The 22,157-nt window shown below is 35.2% G+C and overlaps 1 protein-coding gene across 2 annotated transcripts in view; it reads right to left on the bottom strand.

Annotated features, from left to right (window-relative positions):
* Window positions 1-22,157, bottom strand: part of LOC128234805 (leishmanolysin-like peptidase) — a 32,438-nt gene that overhangs the window by 2,692 nt on the left and 7,589 nt on the right. Inside the window, exons 2-14 of one of the 2 annotated variants that reach the window (XM_052949325.1) lie at window positions 17,790-19,240; window positions 15,095-15,235; window positions 11,393-11,472; window positions 10,468-10,579; window positions 9,871-10,046; window positions 9,297-9,402; window positions 6,411-6,511; window positions 6,003-6,120; window positions 5,357-5,464; window positions 2,969-3,045; window positions 1,681-1,791; window positions 1,329-1,461; window positions 299-742 (exon numbers count right to left, since the gene is read on the bottom strand). In XM_052949325.1, the coding sequence (XP_052805285.1) occupies window positions 299-742; window positions 1,329-1,461; window positions 1,681-1,791; window positions 2,969-3,045; window positions 5,357-5,464; window positions 6,003-6,120; window positions 6,411-6,511; window positions 9,297-9,402; window positions 9,871-10,046; window positions 10,468-10,579; window positions 11,393-11,472; window positions 15,095-15,235; window positions 17,790-17,897 (1,815 nt within the window). In that variant the 5' untranslated portion in view covers window positions 17,898-19,240. Of the gene's footprint in view, window positions 1-298; window positions 743-1,328; window positions 1,462-1,680; window positions 1,792-2,968; window positions 3,046-5,356; window positions 5,465-6,002; window positions 6,121-6,410; window positions 6,512-9,296; window positions 9,403-9,870; window positions 10,047-10,467; window positions 10,580-11,392; window positions 11,473-15,094; window positions 15,236-17,789; window positions 20,317-22,157 lie in introns of those variants that run through there. The other variant, XM_052949326.1, reaches the window with a different exon arrangement.

Raw genomic sequence — 22,157 nt, 5'->3', positions numbered from 1 at the left:
AGTCAAATTTGATCAAGATAGTAAGCTTAAATCTTGTAAACAAGTTTGGTAAATATTGGATAAGAAATCATAGCATTAGAGAGTGGACTAAGTGAATTTAATCTGTTTGACAATTCGAGGGTGATTATAACATCAAAGTTACTAGTCTGATCAGGCTGTCGATTAAACTTGTTTGAAATATTATGCCCTTTAAAGCTGTGACTGTGAACACCACCATGCCAGACAACATTATCACGATATATAACTACCATGCTATGCAGGACAAATAAAAAAATCAGAAATATGATTATGATCTCACCTGGCACAATTCTTGGCAAGGCGGACATGTTATATTTCCCTGATGTAGCCACCGCGGATCCACATATCCTATGAGTACCTGCTGTCCTGCATAGTAACATGTGTACGCCTGTCCCATCACAATAACCTGTAGTCCCTGAGTAACATCACATCGATATTCGTAACACCCGCTCCCGTAATGAGGCTTAAACTGACTATCACATTGGAGGAGGCTCCATTCTGAGCCATGGTGAAAGCATGCAGACTGTGGCCCGTATGTCTCCAGTAAGTAGTTCTGTGTGGGGTCTACACGATTTTGTGTCAGAGCGCAGCGAGAGCCTCGAACAAGACTGTCTTCTTGTTTCCAGACAAATTCTTGCAGGTAGGGACAGTAATCGGCCAATGACACACTTCCTCCATATCGGTTTACATCACTGGCTGGTACACCTTCCACTGTTCTGAAATACTGAGCATTACATTGTGGTTAGAAATCTTAACAATATTGAGCAAAACAATTTAAACTTTTTTAAACAGTTACCAGTTGTAATTTTTAACAGATACCTGTTGTAATATCCAACAGCAGTATAAAAAAGTGTATCAAACTAGACACTAAAAATCAACATGTCAAGCCAATCATAACAGCCTTTGACACAGAAGTATTTCAAACCTCTTATTAAGACTTTGACCTTTCAGGTACAGACCCAAGTCCTGTTCAAATAAGCCACCTCAATATGGTGAACATTTATGATAAGTTTTTTGAAAATCCGATAATGCATAGTCAAGATACAGCCCGGACGAGAGTCAATTCAACCTTTGACCTCTAAGGACAACCTAGACTCTTGAGGTAGAGACCTCGGACTTGTGTGCGACACGCCACCTCATCATGGTGAACATTCATGGCAAGCTTTTTTAAAATCATATAATGCATAGTCAAGATACAGCCCAGACATGGGTCTTATCAACCTTTAACATCTAATGGTAAGCTTGACCCTTAGAGGTATAGATCTGGTTATTTTGTAAATTGTATTTGGACATGACACAAAATGTTTTACCTGGTATTGAGGTGGTAGAGGTCCAGTGAACTCAGACAGGTTACAAATGGCCACTGCCTTCCTATTGCGAGTACAGTCAGTTTTTAGCTGACCTCGGTTTGCATGAATACAGAATGGGTGGATGTCTTCGTTGCTGAAATAATGAATACTGGTAAATCAGGATAAATAATAGTATGCTTGCTAATATTCTTTTATTTTTCTTGAAGTTTAAACAAAAATGCTTGATAAGATTGCATATAATGATCCAAATGAAGAAACAAAATTCATAACAATACCAAATAAGTTTTTCTTCTGAAATAGACGATTGCAAAAACTGTGACGTAATTAATACTGATAAACAAGCCTTTCTTACTTGTTAATTTTGGTTTCCATCCAGTGGTAGCAGCTCTTCATGACAAAGTCACACCCCATGCCCTGCCCCCACTCCAGATTCCCAGCGTTTTCATACTGCACACTGTACCAGCTGAAAAAATACAATCAATAATATTTGAGATTATTTCCTTTTGTTTTTACATCGGAATGGTAGTATGAAGTTCATTTAGTTGCCCTTTAACCAAACTATCTAAGTGGATCAAGGGCAATAATTTGTAATCAGGACATTATGGAGTTATGCAACCTAATGGTGTGATGGCAGTGAATGACTGTGTGAAGTACGAAGTCCATTGAAAGAAAGTTATGTAAGATCTGATTTAAATCCCCAAGTTTCCCTAAGACTTGAACCAAATTTTTTAAGTCAATCAAAGGTCATAAGTCAATCAAAGGTCATAATTTGTGTAAAGGATAACATGGAGTTATGAAACCTAATTGTTTGATTGCCGTCAACAATTGAATAAAGTATATAGTCCATTGAATGAAGGGTCTAGGAGTTATTAGTGAAAATCCCGACTTGCCCTTAAACTCTAACCTGGCACAATGTGCCCTAAAACTTAGTAACTTTTAGTTTTTAAAATTCTGAGATCATATGGAACAGATGCAATTCGTTAGAAAGTGATTCACTGATTATCATCGTTTATATAGTGACTCAGTTGTAAAGAAAAAAAATGTTAATATATTTTTTTCTGTTTTGATAACCTTGTTAATAAGATGATAATGATATTATATTAGTGATGTATTCTCTCACATTTCTTGTTTTGCATCTATGTTGTGTGACAGGTTTGTCTACAATAATGCTTTAATGGTGAAAAGCATTATAAGAAAAAGGTTTAGCTGAAATCATTATCTATAGACAAAATTATTACATTGTTTATCTAGTTTACACAAATTTTACTTTAGCTTGATTGTGACAGGTAATAGAAACACACTCCAGTCCGTGGCCTAAGCAGAAACTAGCACTGGTGTCAGTATTTAGAGGTCATGAGAAGGCATCCCTGGTGAGAATTGAACCCACAACCCCTCGAGTGAGAGGCAGACACCTATACCACAAGACCACTCTAAACCTCTCAAAAACGGTCACTTTGTGCATTAAAGAAGACATTTCAATTTTAATTAATTCCAAATGAGCAACATGTATGTCATAGAACACATCATTTGTTTTTTTATATTGCCCCTTTGTATTGATAAATTCATGTCACTACCATTCCATATTGCAATATATCATTAACAGCTCACATCTTAAGTATTCAGCCTTCATTGGTACATACCCTGTGTCCTCCATTAGTGCCAGGCTAATGCGGGAAATCACAGGGTTCTGGGTGTATGTCCCGGTCATAAACTCATTCTGAAAGAAATGTCAATCTTGTATTGCCCAAGTAATATCATCCATGGAAGTAAGTTTTGTGCAGTTTAAGGTCAGTTTAGGGGTATTCTTTTTCAAATAATTTTAATTTTATTTTTTTATGTTTTGGAAAGTGAACAAAAATTAAAGAATTCTTTTAAATTAAAACTTTCAGGATTATTATCAATATTTGAACACATGGTGTTTCACTTATTCAGGGTTGTCAATAAGTTTTTGTTGAACCGACTGAAACAGAAAAGTAGACGGCCAGCTAGGGGGATCCGTGGGCATGCCCCCCCCCCCTTTGAAAATTTTGAAATTCAGCGCTTCATTTCCTGCATACTGGGGCATTTTGGGAGTATTTAACCCTTTACTTCATAGATACGCAATTTAACTTATCTATCCATAGCTTCAATATTTATGCAAAAAGCTACAGAAACATGCTCAGTACCAAAAAGTTAAAACATAAGCCCGGTTTAGTGGCAATGAGCAAACGCCAAAGACATAGAACACAAAATCACAAACAAGAAACATAGAACAGCACAAAACTCTACAAACAGCACGGTAATCCTTCATACAGAGATCCACGCTTAATCGATAGCTTCATAGATACGTAATTCTAAGTACTCGTAATGTAGGGTCATTTATTTTCATATATGTTGCTTGTTTATTTGCTATAAATTCATTTCCATGAAGTATAAACATCGATAAATACAATGCACTAAAAAACAACACTATGTTACTATTTTAAGAATATATGAAAATAGCGAAATAAGGTCATTGGTATCAATGATGCGTAAAACGTTGATTGCGCAGGTTTGTGGGCATTCATGTCTCGTTTTCCTCGTGGAAATTTACACAATGCTGCAAGTAATAATTAACTACAAATAATACAACTATTACAACTAAATACAATTTTATTGATCACCAGTCAAGGCGATGCTCTAAATATCAAACAAGAGGCACATCAGTGCCTGTGCTCCACTGGCCAAAAGGTTCAAGCAAAGACCACCTAACGAACATTTTCGTCAAGTTTCATAGAAATACAATCATCAATTTTTGAGGAGAAGTTATTTAAAAAATTTTTTACTTTAATAGCTCTGGCTGCCATGTTGTGCAGTGGACCGAAATGATTTGGGCAATTTGAGTAAAGGAGCACCAAACAAACATTTCTGTCAAGTTTTATCGAAAAAAGGTCATCGGTTTCGACGACAAGTCGTATAAAGTTTTTGTTTTTTTTAACTCTCGCAGCCATGTTGTGCAGTGGACCCGAACCATTTGGGGAATTTTGGTTAAAGGGCATCCGGATGAACATTTATGTAAAGTTTCATCAAAATCTGATAATCGGTTTCTGAGAAGATGTAGTTTAACGTTTTTTTCTATTCTTAGCTCTGGTGCCCATGTTGTGCAGCAGACCAGAACTGTTTGGGCTATTTTGGTTAAGGACTACCCAAGTAACATTTCTGTCAAGTTTCATTGCAATACGATCATCGGTTTCTGAGGAGAAGTCGTTTAAAGGTTTTTCTATTTTTACCTCTGGAGGCCATCTTGTGCAGTGGACCGAAACCATTGAAGCAAATTTGATAAAGGACCATCCAAGGAACATTTCTGTTAAGTTTCATCAAAATCTGATCATCGGTTTCTGAGAAGATGTTCTTTAAAGGTTTTTCTATTTTTTTGCCCTGGCAGCCATGTTGTGCAGCGGACCGGAACCATTTGAGCAATTTTGGTTAAGGACCACCCATGGAACAATTTTGTCAAGTTTCATCAAAATCTGCCAATCCGTTTCAGAGGAGATGGCGTTTAAAGATTTTGCTATTTTTAGCTGTGGCGGCCATATTGTGCAATGGACCAGAACCATTTGAGCAATTTTAATAAAGGACCACCCAAGGAACATTACTGTCAAGTTTCATCAAAATCTGCCGAACCGTTTCAGAGGAGATGTCGTTTAAAGATTTTGCTATTTTTAGCTCTGGCGGCCATATTGTGCAATGGACCGGAACCATTTGAGCAATTTTGGTAAAGGACCACCAAAGGAACATTCCTGTGAAGTTTTGTCAAAATCCGCTTATCAGTTTCAGAGGAGATGTCGTTTAAAGTAAAACGGCAAGTGGAGCTAAAAAAGATGTTATAGGAGAAAAGGGCCGTTTTTAGCGGTAAGGAACATTTATTACCAAAAAAACTAGCGATCAATTTATTTTTTCTTCCGAATTTGAGTTCTTATTGACAACCCTGCTTATTAAACTAATATTGTTGTTGTTGTTTTTTTAAAATAAATTAATTTCATTCTTTTCACCTCGAATTACATTCCTACCTCAAATACTCTCTTTTCCCAGTGTGTTATTGCCGTCCCGTTGATACCCTGGTCCTCAAGTTCCCCACCCTCCAGATTAGGGCAGCCAAAGTGGGCACGAACCTCGCGCTACAATTATAATAAATCTATGTTAGTTAAATTGTTACTTATCAAACCCCTAGAAGGATGGAAAACAGGCATAGCCCTTTAAAGGTTCCCCAAAATTGATAAAACCTGAGCTGACAGTATGTGATGCAGCTTATGCATTTGTAAGCTTGTATGGTATGTTTCTGCTGTGCTGAAGATTGACCTTAGCAAATTTCTTTTCATTACCAGAGGCTGAGAACATATGGGTGGAATAGAATTAACTTTACCATATGACATTAACAAGTGTACTGCTTGTATCTTTTTCTTAGTCAATCACAGTGCATAACTTTGAACATTATTTTTGCTAGAGTTGTGAACCTTACTTCAAACTTTGTGTATTGTCAGTTGTTACATGTATTCCATTAATAAATTCTGTATCAGTTCTTTATTTATGGCTATTAAAGGTTTAAGTTTTAGCACAAAGCTGACAAAAACAAGGCTATTAAAATGTCTCGAAGATTCTTTTAATTTGTACCCTTGCCTTTCATTTTTCCTGTTTTATGTAATAATTTTCACTAACCACAACATTAGGGGTAATAATCATGTTAACAGTTTTCCTGATTGTCTGCCCCTTGAGCCTCCAGGAGGGACGTGTAACCTGCGATACGACTCGATCACTCCATTTGTACATCAACAACCTGTAAAAAAAAAAAAGGACATGATCGGTGTTCTCCAAACTAAATAAGTTTTGCGGAACATATACATTTGTTTCTTTTCCAGGAATGAGCTTATATATTGATATTCATGTCATTTAAAAAGTTACTTACTGAATTTGGTAATAGCCTTCAATTCTGTTTTAATTTGCTCCATTTCTTGAACTTTAATTATTGAAATATTTTTTTCACTATTTAACTTGACTGTACAAAATAGGGAGACATTAAAAGAGGTGCTAAATATTGAATACAAAATTACACTCAGTAATTCTTACCCAGCATCAAACACCAGGGGTTTTCCTGTGTACTGGTCTCTCTCAGTCAGTGGATGTCCAAACTGGTCACGGTAAAATGCATACAGACTTGCTGTGAAACCCTGGTGAAAATTAAAGACTTTAATGTATCACGCTGAAAATATCAAGTCTTCTTGGAATAATGATGCTGTACAGGGAGGTTGGGAGCATTCATTTAAAGAACCAGTGAATGCTAGTTAGGATAAAATTTTGACATGTCTGCTTGTAACTGAAAGGCAAGATAGTCCCAACCCTAATCAGTGCATGGAGAATCTCGAGTATGCTAGTCTGGATGAAATATGGACACACCTACTAGCAACTATAAGGAAAGATTTTCCCAACCCTGACCAGTGCATGAAGAATCTTGTGTATGCTAGTCTGGATAAAATATGGATAAATCTACTAGTTATTATATGGAAAGATTTTCCCAACCCTGACCAGTGCATGAAGAATCTTGTGTATGCTAGTCTCGATAAAATATGGATAAATCTACTAGTTATTATATGGAAAGATTTTCCCAACCCTGACCAGTGCATGAAGAATCTTGTGTATGCTAGTCTGGATAAAATATGGATAAATCTACTAGTTATTATATGGAAAGATTTTCCCAACCCTGACCAGTGCATGAAGAATCTTGTGTATGCTAGTCTCGATAAAATATGGATAAATCTACTAGTTATTATATGGAAAGATTTTCCCAACCCTGACCAGTGCATGAAGAATCTTGTGTATGCTAGTCTGGATAAAATATGGATAAATCTACTAGTTATTATATGGAAAGATTTTCCCAACCCTGACCAGTGCATGAAGAATCTTGTGTATGCTAGTCTGGATAAAATATGGATAAATCTACTAGTTATTATATGGAAAGATTTTCCCAACCCTGACCAGTGCATGAAGAATCTTGTGTATGCTAGTCTGGATAAAATATGGATAAATCTACTAGTTATTATATGGAAAGATTTTCCCAACCCTGACCAGTGCATGAAGAATCTTGTGTATGCTAGTCTGGATAAAATATGGATAAATCTACTAGTTATTATATGGAAAGATTTTCCCAACCCTGACCAGTGCATGAAGAATCTTGTGTATGCTAGTCTGGATAAAATATGGATAAATCTACTAGTTATTATATGGAAAGATTTTCCCAACCCTGACCAGTGCATGAAGAATCTTGTGTATGCTAGTCTGGATAAAATATGGATAAATCTACTAGTTATTATATGGAAAGATTTTCCCAACCCTGACCAGTGCATGCAGAATCTTGTGTATGCTAGTCTGGATAAAATATGGATAAATCTACTAGTTATTATATGGAAAGATTTTCCCAACCCTGACCAGTGCATGAAGAATCTTGTGTATGCTAGTCTGGATAAAATATGGATAAATCTACTAGTTATTATATGGAAAGATTTTCCCAACCCTGACCAGTGCATGAAGAATCTTGTGTATGCTAGTCTGGATAAAATATGGATAAATCTACTAGTTATTATATGGAAAGATTTTCCCAACCCTGACCAGTGCATGAAGAATCTTGTGTATGCTAGTCTGGATAAAATATGGATAAATCTACTAGTTATTATATGGAAAGATTTTCCCAACCCTGACCAGTGCATGAAGAATCTTGTGTATGCTAGTCTGGATAAAATATGGATAAATCTACTAGTTATTATATGGAAAGATTTTCCCAACCCTGACCAGTGCATGAAGAATCTTGTGTATGCTAGTCTGGATAAAATATGGATAAATCTACTAGTTATTATATGGAAAGATTTTCCCAACCCTGACCAGTGCATGAAGAATCTTGTGTATGCTAGTCTGGATAAAATATGGATAAATCTACTAGTTATTATATGGAAAGATTTTCCCAACCCTGACCAGTGCATGAAGAATCTTGTGTATGCTAGTCTGGATAAAATATGGATAAATCTACTAGTTATTATATGGAAAGATTTTCCCAACCCTGACCAGTGCATGAAGAATCTTGTGTATGCTAGTCTGGATAAAATATGGATAAATCTACTAGTTATTATATGGAAAGATTTTCCCAACCCTTACCAGTGCATGTAGAATCTTGTGTATGCTAGTCTGGATAAAATATGGATAAATCTACTAGTTATTATATGGAAAGATTTTCCCAACCCTGACCAGTGCATGAAGAATCTTGTGTATGCTAGTCTGGATAAAATATGGATAAATCTACTAGTTATTATATGGAAAGATTTTCCCAACCCTGACCAGTGCATGAAGAATCTTGTGTATGCTAGTCTGGATAAAATATGGATAAATCTACTAGTTATTATATGGAAAGATTTTCCCAACCCTGACCAGTGCATGAAGAATCTTGTGTATGCTAGTCTGGATAAAATATGGATAAATCTACTAGTTATTATATGGAAAGATTTTCCCAACCCTGACCAGTGCATGTAGAATCTTGTGTATGCTAGTCTGGATAAAATATGGATAAATCTACTAGTTATTATATGGAAAGATTTTCCCAACCCTGACCAGTGCATGAAGAATCTTGTGTATGCTAGTCTGGATAAAATATGGATAAATCTACTAGTTATTATATGGAAAGATTTTCCCAACCCTGACCAGTGCATGAAGAATCTTGTGTATGCTAGTCTGGATAAAATATGGATAAATCTACTAGCAACTATAAGGAAAGATTTTCCCAACCCTTACCAGTGCATGAAGAATCTTGTGTATGCTAGTCTGGATAAAATATGGATAAATCTACTAGTTATTATATGGAAAGATTTTCCCAACCCTTACCAGTGCATGTAGAATCTTGTGTATGCTAGTCTGGATAAAATATGGATAAATTTACTAGTTATTATATGGAAAGATTTTCCCAACCCTTACCAGTGCATGTAGAATCTCATGTTTGATGGTGTACAGCAGCTCAGTGTGTTTGTGTATGCTGGTCTGGATGCTGTGGGGACAAATGCTGATGTAGCCAGCTATCGGCCTGAAATGTAATGTTTATAGCAATGCTTTTTTCTAACAAGATAATCTTACTCCTAACAAGAGTACCATAGAGTGAATGCCATAGCTTGTGTATTTTTTTTCCATCAAACAAGGGACATAACTCAACAATTATTAAAGCCAGAGTTATCGGCATAAGTCTCTAGTAGCAGGTATAAAAAGTTTCATTTGAATATCTTAAATGTATTTTTAGTTAGTTTCAAGATTGAAGTTATTCCTCTATGATGTAAGTGAAACCAACGCTACAACAATACCTCAACTTTTTTCTTTCAAAAATAATTGAGATAAAATTATCAAAATGTCAGATATTGATAATAATTCCATGCCTCTCAGTCCATATTACAATCCGACATAACTGTTCTTAGATCTTACAATAGGCCTGTAATTCACTGAAAAATTAATAATTATTTTCAACAGCTGTGTAAAACACAAGCTTAAATAAAGTCAGAACCTGTCCAGGGCCTGTTCCATCTGACAATGAGCTGCAAACGCAACCGTCTTCTGTCTCTCACACTTGTCTGAATGTAGAGCCGCCACGTAGAGAATAAAATCTGAGCCAGCTACCCCTGGGGCAGACTCAAGGGGGTTGTGGTACACGTTGGCATGACTGTCCCACCATACACACCACTGGAATAGATAACTTGAAGATAATGCCAGGTAGAGGATACAATCCTAGTCTGCTACCCCTTAGGCCAACTCTATCAGATAGTGGTACACATAAGTGTGGTTGTCACACCACACACACCATTGATTTCAATATCTACAGAGATAATTCTACAAGGTAGCAAACAACATTAAATAATAATTAGTTATAATTTGATATCTACGGGCATTTAATTAACATGACTCATTTCAATAACACTCAACTAATTATTTAGTCTATACTGGTACAATGAGTGAAGTACTACTAGTATTCTTATTTATTATCTGTGAAAACTTCACACCCGGATCAACTGCCTTAAAAAAATAAAATAATTCATGCTACTTTATCAGATGGCATTTAAAGTGAAGTCAAAGTACACATGTATGTATATCTCAAAGTCTTTACCCTTAGGTGTTCTATTGGAATCTTGACATCTCCACAGAAACTGACACTCTGACATCCATCCTTGCAGTAGCGGACACCCTCGTAGTAGCGAACCTCATTCGATACACACTTCCTGAAATGTATTCCAAATATTTATTTGCAGTATTTTATAAATTATACACCTAACACATACATTTTCTAAAGGAATCTTGAGAACCCAGCAAAAACTTACACTTTGCCAGCTGCCCGTGCAATGATGTACACCTGTAGTAGCAAACATGCAGCAATGTAATAAACACTGCTTGAAATGTCACAAACAGCATGTTTATTCTTTTATACCAAGTCTTTCCAGGTTCAATGCCTGGTTACAAGTCACAATTGACACATCATTGTAGGTTTGAAACTCACTACATAATCTGTACACACTTATCATTTACACTACCTTAAAAAACCACTTCTTCAGTGAATTTGATCTACGAATGTTATCAGTGACAAAGTGTTCTATGGAATATGAACTGACAAAACTTAAAGTAATACTTAATTCTCGCTAGTCCACACACAAGTGCATACACTAATAAAATCTGTTCTCAGTTTCATGTTATTATCTTTCATGCTTTTTTAGTTATGCGTCAGCCCAAATACCACAAAGACTATGATGTCTGTCTGGTTAGAGCAGTGGTTAGCACACACGCTTCTCACCATGGTGACCTGGGTTCAATTCCAGGCCTGAGCACATGTGGGTTTGGTTAGTGGTCACTAAGCTGGACAAGTGGGGTTTTTCCAGGTACTCTGGTTTCCCCAAGAGTGACATGGTATAAGTTATCATTATTTTTTACAACCATTGTAAAATATAAAATGTTTGAACTAAAGACTATCACATCACCTCAAATTGTTTCCTTAAAAGAAAAACAAGCTGAAAAATCAACAACCCATGACAATGACATACTTATCGAGCCAGATGGTGCCATGCTGTTGAAGGACTTGTAGTGTATTCTCCCAATATGTCACTGCTTGCTCTACCTTTGCCTGTAATATATTAAACACGCATATGTAATTGTACCAGGGTTTCTATACTTAACAACCAGTGGGTAAGTGTGTACAGAAGTGTGATCAAGGCACCCTTTCAGCAAACTATAAATAAAGCTGCATTTCTGTTGTGTCCGAAACTACCATACGTTTTATCAATCCTGGACAAATCACTTATAAAGAACAGTGTAATCAATCAAACCATTAGGTAACATGACCGACCTGTAATCATCCAAACTCATTATCAAATATATTAATGGGAATTACATACCATGCAAGAAGGACATCATTCAGATAATTTAAAACACAAGAGTTCCCTTAGATAAATGCTGATAAATGGTGTACATGTCAATATTGATGAAGGAGAGGTTTCTGAAATATTGTAGAAAACTAGTACCCCCCGGTACATGAATAAAGCAATGTGAAGGTCCTAGAATGGCAAGACAAGCAATTCAAGTTTTAATAATGACAGTTACTGACAAGTGTTGTTGTTTTTTTCTGCTAAATCTGGGGCCCAATGCTTAAAAATATACTTAAATTCTCAGGTGTGAAAATAAAATTTCTATTGTCATGTTTTGAAAAAAAAAATGTTTTTATTTTTAACAAGACAGCCATGATGGCCCTAAATCGTTCACCTTAGTGAAAAAATTAAACCTTTTTTTCCTTTCTTTTATGAGAATGAATGAGTGTGTTAATTTATGGAAAAACAACTAGGGATTAAACTATGATTGAGTATAATTGTCAATTTTGGTAGAGAACCACTAGACAATGCTACACACCAAATATCTAATCTGTAGGCCTTATATCTTTTGTCAAGAAAATTTTTAAATTTAAATTCCCTTCAGTTGCCATGGCAACCAGAGTTTTGCATGGATTTCATTTCTTTGAATATGCACCAACCAATGAACATCCATTTAAAGGTTCATCAAAAGTTATGAAGCGGTTTCCGTGATGTTGTTTTAAGCAATTGTTGACAACGCATCCAGGATATAGACCGATTACAACAGCTCACCTTGAGCACTTTGCGCTCAGGTGAATTTCTTTTTTCATATGAAATAGTTGATCTATTCTTAAATAAACAAACTTTATCATTTCCATCTATTTTTTAAAGCATTCTTGTTCATTTCTACGCAAAATAAGATTTCACAATCTCAGACAAAATGAAGCATTTTCCTAATAAGAAAGGTAAAGGAATAATGGTAAGAAAAAGACCCTGATTGAGTTGCTGTTAAAACAATGATCAGTGAACCAAATAAATATCATGAACTAGGGCTGATATTTGACAAATATGTAAACACTTCAAAGTTCAAATGAGGCTAAAGGTTTCCTGTACTTGACATGGCTTTGACTTTCTTCAAGAACATACAGGATGTCATGACTTAATATGACTGTGTACTTACAATTCATTCTTGTACTGTTCCTTTGCCATTTTGAATTAAATTACATTACAAAAATTACTTATAACACATCTCTGCTGTTAAATCTTAAAACAAACAGAATGGTTATATATTAGTGTAAAAAATGTCTTGAAAGCTGATATTTGTTTCAGCTATTGAATACACTTGCTATTTGAATTAGAAGTTTGTTAATAATAATGATATTAATGGGAAAGAACCTATTTTAAGTGTAAATCTCACATACGACTTAATAATATTCCATGCAGTAACAACCACTCCCTATCTGACATATTGTTGGTCGAGTGTATGTTGTACTGTTCTGAACTTGCTGCCTTAATTAAAAATAATAGTTAGGCCTACAAAAAAAAATACATTTGGTTTGGGTAACCCGACCCTACCTACGGAATAGGCGCCGACCCTACCGTTTTTATAGTCAATTTAAAAAAAATATAGAAAAAATAAAATATTATTCCTTTTTTAATTACTTTTCAATATGTAGTTTAAAAACTTAAATGCTTATACAGAAGATAACTTTAACACCATTCTCCAATGATGAAAATTACATTCTTATATAAAGCCTTATAAAAAAAAAAAAAAGCCTACCTACCCTACCTATTTTTGAAAAGGATGTTACCCTAACCAAACAATTAATTTTTTTAGGCCTTATAAATAATCATTAAAATGACAAATCTGCCAATAGCGAACACCAACACTCATTTGTAAAGTCAGAGTTATAAGCCTTGCCACACAAGTGCAAAGTAACTGAGTAACAAAGTAACATGACTGTGTACTAAGTTTCTTAGGCCTAAAAAACAGCAACATTTGGTTGGGGTTACCCGACCCTACCTACGGAATAGGCGCTGACCCTACAGTTTTTATAGTCAGTTGGTATAAAACAAGAGCCGTCATAAGACAGCACGCTCAACTACGCCACTATGAATACAATAACAACAGTCTCTTTATGTCAAACCTAACTAAAATTATTTGATACATAAGGTGACTTTGATGCTGCCCTCCCACCAGCCCGCCCAAACAATGACGCAAGTCGTTCAAATAACTTGATTTCCCATTATGAAAATGTGGTTAAGATTATTCAAATATGCCTTTCAAAGGAAATTAAAAAAAAAATCAAGGGCCATAATTTGTATTTAAGCTTAAAACGGAGTTATGTTTCTTGCTGTAAGATGGTCGTAAATAATTTTGAATTTTATTAAGTGCATTTAATAAATGGTGTAGAAGTTTTTTTATTAAAATCCCAACTTGCCCTTAACTTTTACTTGCCTAAAACTTTAACCTAAGTCAATCAGGGGCCATAACTTGTATTAAGGATATGGAGTGATGTAACCTCATTGGGTGATGGTCCTGAACAATTGTGTTAAGTATTAAGTCAATTGAATGAAGGGTATAGAAGTTATTAAACAATATCCCAACCTGCCCTAAAACTTTAACCTAAGTTCCATAGTCAATCAGGGGCCATAATCTGTGTAAAGAATAATATGGAGTTATCTAACCTCATTATGTGATGGCTCTGAACATCTGTGTGAAGTACGAAGTCAATTGAATGAATGGTATTGGAGTTTTAAGTGAAAATGCCCTAAAACTTTAACCTGCTCTAAAACTTTAACCTAAGTCAATCAGGGGCCATAACTTGTATTAAGGATAATATGGAGTTATGTAACCTCATTGTGTAATGGTCCTGAACAACTGTGTGAAGTATTAAGTCAATTGAACAAAGGATATAGAAGTTATTAATTAATATTCCAACATGCCCTAAATCTTTAACCTAAGTTTCATAGTCAATCAGGGGCCATAATCTGTGTAAAGAATAATATGGAGTTATCTAACCTCATCATGTGATGGCCCTGAACAACTGTGTGAAGTATTAAGTCAATTGAATGTAGTGTATTGGACTTATAAGTGAAAATCCCAACTTGCCCTAAAACTTTAACCGGACGCCGACGCTGGGGCGAGTAGTATAGCCCACCTATTCTTTGAATAGTTGAGCTAAAAAGAAAAGAGATTTTTTTTCACTGTATGTTTTAATATGTATTTAAAACCTTTAAAGCTTTATACAGAAGATAACTTTAACACCATTCTCTAATGGTGACAATAACATTCTTACATAAAGCCTAATAAGAAAACCCTACCTGTTTTTGAAAAGATCTAGCCCTAGCGTTACCATGTTTTCGAAGAAAAGCAGATGGGCTTATAATATCTATTATCACCTTGACAAGAGCCTGTTTGTCACTGGGCAGCTGGTGAACACTAGTGTCATAGTGCAGATGGATCCTCAGCGGGCTTGGGCTTCGCTTCTGTATGTCATGCTGACCTGGTGGTGTTCCTCCCAGCCGAACATCGTACACTACCTGATAAGACAGGATGATGGGATTAGAGCATTGGTTAAGTAAATCGTCAGGCAAATATTTCATCAGTGTCATTCGGTGTTGGATTCAGGAATTCATAAATTGGCCACAACTGTCAAACCCTCTGAACACCTTGATTTCACTGAGGTGTTTAAATTGTCGATGCATTTTTAACCCATCATTTAAGATTACTTTTATTCATCTTATAAAGTCAGCATATTTTACTCTGTATACATGTATATAAATATGTATCGATGTTTTAATTGTTAAGGTATCATTTTATCATATAAGTGTTAAAATAAACTTCATTTGCCAGCAAACTGGGGATGGGCCCCTGCTATATCCACCTGTACCCTAAAATGTGCCTTAGAAAGTAAAACGAATTTGAAATACATATATTGAATGTATCTTTATATACATGCACTGTTTAAACTTAAAACCTTCTTTTTTTAGTTCTTAACTTTAACAGTGAAAATTCACCTTCATTAGTGGGGTTGATATTTTCACATGATAAGTGATTTTAACCATTTTCAGTGTGTGTACACCACGTGATAAATTGCGTCATAAATGCTTCGTCTAAAGGCAATATTTTGCAATCAATCAAGACTTTAAACAGAGATAACTTTTTTTATTTCTTCACCATTTTAAATGAAACAAGAACTGTCACAGAGACAGCGCGCTCGACTATTACGCCGCTTTTCAGTGTAAGGATTGAAAAGTTTTGGTGAAACATGCATGGATCACTGTTAGATTAGATTTCAATGCAATACATGATGTGCGGAGATATTAACATAAATGTGGTTACATGCAAAATTTTAACCAGAATTTTTAAGTGTAAAAATAAAGGGCCATTATTTGCAAAACACAGTTATCTAACTTGATTATTCAATTAGGTTGGGTGGTTGAATACCATTGTATAAAGTCTCAATGCAATACATCAAGTAGTTGCTGAGATATTATCCTATGTGTGCTAACATGCAAGACCTTTACCAGAATTTCTAAGTTGCATAATAAAGGGGCAAAAATTATAAAATATGAAAGATAAAGTTATCTTACTTGATTTAATAAGGAGGTTAAATGGTTGGGAGCCTGTGTGTAAAGTTTCAATGCAATACATGATGTATTTGCTGAAGCATTGACTTAAAAGTGGTTACATGCAAAACCTTAACCAGAATTTCTGAGTCGAATAATAAAGGGCAATTATTTGCATTAAAAACAAACTAGAGTTATCTAACTTGGTAAATTAAGTAGCTTGGATGGTGGAGTACCATTGTATCAAGTCTCAATGCAATACCTCAAGCAGTTGCTGTGATATTGACCTATGTGTGCTTGCACGCAAAACCTTAACCAGAATTTCTAAATCAAATAATAAAGGCCTATTATTTGCATTAAATGCAAACTAGGGTTATCTAACTTGGTTAATTGAGTAGGTTGGATGGTTGAGTACCATTGTATCGAGTCTCAATGCAATACCTTAAGTAGTTGCTGAGATATTAACCTATGTGTGCTTGCACGCAAAACCTTAACCAGAATTTCTTAGTAAAAAAATAAAGGCCTATTATTTGCATTAAATGCAAACTAGAGATATCTAACTTGGTTAATTGAGTAGGTTGGATGGTTGAGTACCATTGTATCAAGTCTCAATGCAATACCTTAAGCAGTTGCTGAGATATTAACCTATGTGTGCTTGCACGCAAAACCTTAACCAAGGGGTGACGCCGACACTTGGGTGAGTAGTATAGCTCTCCTTATTCTTCGAATAGTCGAGCTAAAAAGCGCAGTCTATGCTGCTTATGTAGCACCGCCTTCTGTCTTTTACCAGAGTTACCTTATCAAACTCTGGTAATAAATCGAAGGCGGGGCTTTTTAAGCGCCATAGACTGCCCTTTGTTTCATTTAAAATGGTGTTGTAAAAGAAAAGTTATCTTTGATTTAAGTCTTCATCTTAAGCAAAATACTGCCTTCTGAAATGGCATATATGACATTATTTATCACGTGGTATACACACACTGATATTGAAAACAGTACACATTTTCAAAAGATCTAAAAGCTAATGCTTATAATCAGACATCATACAGAATGGCTGAAGTGTAGCTCTGGGCATGTTAACGAAGGCAGAACAGTTTATACTGTTGAACACTAAGATACTCTTCTTGGTGGATATGTCACATCAAAGTCGTTTGTATCTCATAAAACTTTAAATACCTCAACTGTCAAAAAGAACATATAAAAGAAAAAAGAAACAAACTCTGTATAAGGGCAAAAACAAAGCACCCCTGAGAATGTCTGTTGTGTTTTCTCCTGTAAAACAATAGTCATAACACAACAATTATTAAAGTCAGAGTTATGGACCTTGATATGTGTGTGAATATTGTCTCAAGTAATATGTGTACCAAGTTTCATTTGGATATCTTGAATTTGTTTTGTATGTTATGGCCAAGGTAATATGTTTAATTTTCATGATGATGCTGACAACACCAAGGCTAGAACATTACCTTCAATGTCCTTTTTTTTGGAAAAAGTAGACAATTTAAAAATTCATTATAAAACCTTTCACCTTCTGATCATCTGGTAGAGTGTAACTTCGTCCACCATCTTCAACAGGGGTGTTTCCATAGCAACCAGTCCCAAGTATCCCCAAAACTGACCACGCCAGTAATATCATTTTTTAGAGATTCTATTTAACCACTGTTATCCTTAACAATATCACCAGATAAACATCATATATAACAGTATCAGAATGTAATATTGTACTGTTGTATAATCACTAACAAGTTGTAAGAGTAAACATGTTCCAATGTGGCAATGATTCTAGCAGGTGTCTCATTCAGTCTGCCACTTGCCTACAGGTAATCACTTTTTCACTAGATTCCAATTTCATTCCAATATTGTTTCCTTCAGAGTTCAGATAAATATGCACTTTTGTAATGTGTGACTGAACTTTCTTGCAACACATTGTTTATAAATACATTTCTTTTAGGTTTAATGAATCCAATTTCCTCCTCTTCTGGAAAATCCTTCAAATACAGAACTGATTTAATAAACCAGTACCTATGGTATTTTCATGGAAATGTTTTACCATTGTCTATATCATGAAAAATCAACAAGCAATTAACAATCTTATCAGATGTAAACAACAAGCAGGAATAAGAGATTACTGTTCTCCCGAAATATTTCACAATTACAGGTAGTTACATTGTTCTCAAGTGACTGGCTTTTCTATTAAAAAAACCACAAAACAACAACCACTTTAAACCACATCCAGACTAGGTGTGTCCACTTTTGTAAAAATATCTCGATTATCTTAAGTTTTATCACTAACATAAAACAAGGCTCTCTTAGAAAACATCAAAGAGAACTCACACTTTTTTGTATATATATCAAGCCTGTCTCAAGTGCCAATGGAAAAGTCTCATATTCTTTCACGCACATTTCCCATTTATGAGGATAATCAGTCATGATCCTTAAGTTTAATTCTTTCTGATTTCCTCACATAATGATCTTAGCAGGAAAATATCATTTAATCCAGTATTAAAACTATTTAAAGACCATATGAAAAATGCTTAACATTTACTTGTTCATTTTGTAGCTGAAAAAGGAAAACTGCCACTGTATGACATCCAAGACTTCTAACTTCCAAATCAAATGTCAATAATACAAAGAAGCATGATTATGCTCTAACTGTGCTCTAATTATGCTCTGAATCCAGGTTAGCAGTTTCATGCCAGTATATCAATCCCTTATAGGATAGTAAGCTCATTAATGTTTTCGTTATGTGGTTTGTTTTCCAATGTCAAATGTCCACCACAGGTGGGGTGTGATCAATATAAAGTTAAAAACTCTTGGCATCCTTGTAGGAGCCAAAGAAAAGGCACATTCAATCCATGGTAAGCCAAGAAGGTCCCCTCTCCCCCAGCACGACTTGTATGATCAAATTTGTGTCAAGTGGTCTAGCTGCCAAAATGTCTCCAGGCCAGGATGTCCTCCCCAGGACTCTCACGCTTCCCTCTGAAAAATGAAATAAACAAGAGATGTTTGTCAAACATTATGCCCCCTGAGCGCCAAGTTGCCAGAAATATTTGGACAATTGAATGAAATATGCATGGACTGAAATGACAGCTGATTTGTCATTGGATGCATATGAGGCAGGTCATCTACTGGTCATACCTAATCTTCATGTCAAGTTTGATGACCATAGGTCCGGGAATTGTTGAGTTATCACTCGGACAAGCTTTGGTCTTCCAACAGACCGACCGACATGTGCAAAGCAATTATATAACCCCTCTGCTTCGAAGGGGGGCATAATTAAACTAGATGTTAACTGAAAACTGATACTTCAACTCATGCATTTAGTGACATATAAATTTCTACTGTCTACTATATAAGAAAATAAAATATGGACAATCAGAAAACCTTTTTTCAGCTTACAGTCACACTGACCTTGACCTTTGACCCACTGACCTCAAAATCAATAGGGTTCATCTGCTGGTCATGACCAATAAGCCTACCTAGTATGAGGTCCCTGGGTCAAAGCGTTCTCAAGTTATTGATCGGAAACCGTTTTTCATGTTAAGGTCACACTGACCTTGACCTTTGACCCACTGACCTCAAAATCAATAGGGTTCATCTGCTGGTCATGACCAATACACCTACCTAGTATGAGGTCCCTGGGTCAAAGCGTTCTCAAGTTATTGATCGGAAACCGTTTTTCATGTAAAGGTCACACTGACCTTGACCTTTGACCCACTGACCTCAAAATCAATAGGGTTCATCTGCTGGTGATGACCAATACACATACCAAGTATGAGGTCCCTCGGTCAAAGCGTTCTCAAGTTATTGATCGGAAACCGTTTTTCATGTTAAGGTCACACTGACCTTGACCTTTGACCCACTGACCTCAAAATCAATAGGGTTCATCTGCTGGTGATGACCAATACACATACCAAGTATGAGGTCCCTCGGTCAAAGCGTTCTCAAGTTATTGATCGGAAACCATTTGGTATTCCGACCGACCGACAGACAGACAGACAGACAGACCGACCGACATGTGCAAAACAATATACCCCACTTTTTTCAAAAGGGGGCATAAAAAAACAACAACTATAACTGTGTTTAATAAAACAAAATGTTTTTGTTTATGGTGAATTGGGCAAGATGCCATTTAAAAATAGAACTATGTACAATGTCATTAGATATTGAACTAAGATTATAATTATGTACATCAGATATAAAGTATGCTAAACTTGTACATAATATGAGGTTATTTAAAATGACTTAGATATAAATCCAAATAAGTCATCTTGGGCAAAGCATGTTAGAAATATATTACAACAATTAGAACTTAACGCTGCTTGGTTATTCCAGACCGTAGGAAAGGTGATTTTTTTTATATCATGTTAAACAAAGAATAAGTGACCAATATAAGCAAGAATGGAATGCAGGTATACAAAGTTCAAATAGAGCATGAACGTATAGACTGTTTGCTGAATTTAAATGTCAACCATATATTTAGATGTTGTTAACATTGAAAAGTATAGAATCTCATTAACTAAATTATGTGTTACGTCACATAGACTTTGTATAGAAACAGGTCGATGGAACAAACCTACACCTATTCCAGTTAATGAAAGAGTCTGTTTATTTTGTAACTCTTTAGAAGATAAACTTCACTTTATTTTTGAATGTGAATGTTTCATAGAACTAAGACAAACACTATAATAAATAGATATTACTGTATCAACACTAATGTTTATTAAGTTCAAAGATTTTTTGCAATCAGAAAGTTGTGTTGTTTTGAAAAAAATTAACAACATTTTGTCATAAAACATTTGCTACAAGAAACTTACTGTTTTACAATTAGTAATATATGAGCATATGTATATAGGTGCTTTCCTAAAACTTAAACATTGAGTTTTGCCTGAACAAATTATTTATTGTATTGCAAGTTACTCTCCTTTCACTGTATCTTACTAGTACATAATACTCATCGCCAACCATATGAATGTATTTACCCTTGTATTTGTATACTGTACTCATGGAATTAATCCTACTGTATATTTTTTTCCACAATAATCAATAAAAAAGGAACAAGAGCACTGCAGGCAGGTATCAATGCTCCTCTGTTTGTCTCAGTTAATCCAGGGAGATAACTCCACAAGTATATAAGCCAGAGTGATTAGACTTCCCACACATATTTCTAGGAAAGTGTCTTAGTGAACTGGAGCTAGCTTCACCACAACCTCATTTCCCTTCTGAAATACTCTCATAATCCAATTAAACAGTAATACATGTAGTAACAATCCAATGTGGATTTTTATGTAGAACCAGGCCCATGTGTACAAAGACTCAAATTTTCAAATTAACATGTGTACCAAGTTACATATCATTATTTAAATTGGTTTCCCAGTCATTGCCAGCACAAAGATTTATAAGCATGGATGATTACAACATCTGGGCTTTGACAATACCATAGGCCTCTGAACTTTTATTTAAAAACATGTAACTTACATGTAAACGGAACATAAGGATTAGTTCTGTGATTTAATTCTATGATTTTTTTTTAAAGTTTTGTTATACATGATACAATAGTTATGGTGTCAAGGCCTTCACAACACTAAATGCCCTCTAGTATTGCAATATTTGGTGGTCTGAGTTTCTATCTGTTATACACAAGTTAAAATAAACATTTCGTTAGAATTGCAATACTTTTTAAAGTACTGAAATACATGGCGACAAATTTAGACTACACGATTATCTCACTTAAACACAAGAAAAAAATCATGAAGGAAACACTAGAAACATGCTTATTAAGGAGCAAGCATATAAAATGATATAAAAGCCTAACAGCTAGATTCTGTAAATGACAAATTAAAGGCACCGTGCAGCTGTTTCTGCTTGCTAAATAAGAACCATTGTTCCCCATTCA

The sequence above is a fragment of the Mya arenaria genome, chromosome 5 (assembly GCF_026914265.1).
Source record: "Mya arenaria isolate MELC-2E11 chromosome 5, ASM2691426v1".
In the NCBI taxonomy this organism is placed as follows: domain Eukaryota; kingdom Metazoa; phylum Mollusca; class Bivalvia; order Myida; family Myidae; genus Mya; species Mya arenaria.
The sequence above is the reverse complement of the archived record's forward strand: the minus strand, read 5'-3'. Positions and strand labels throughout refer to the sequence as shown.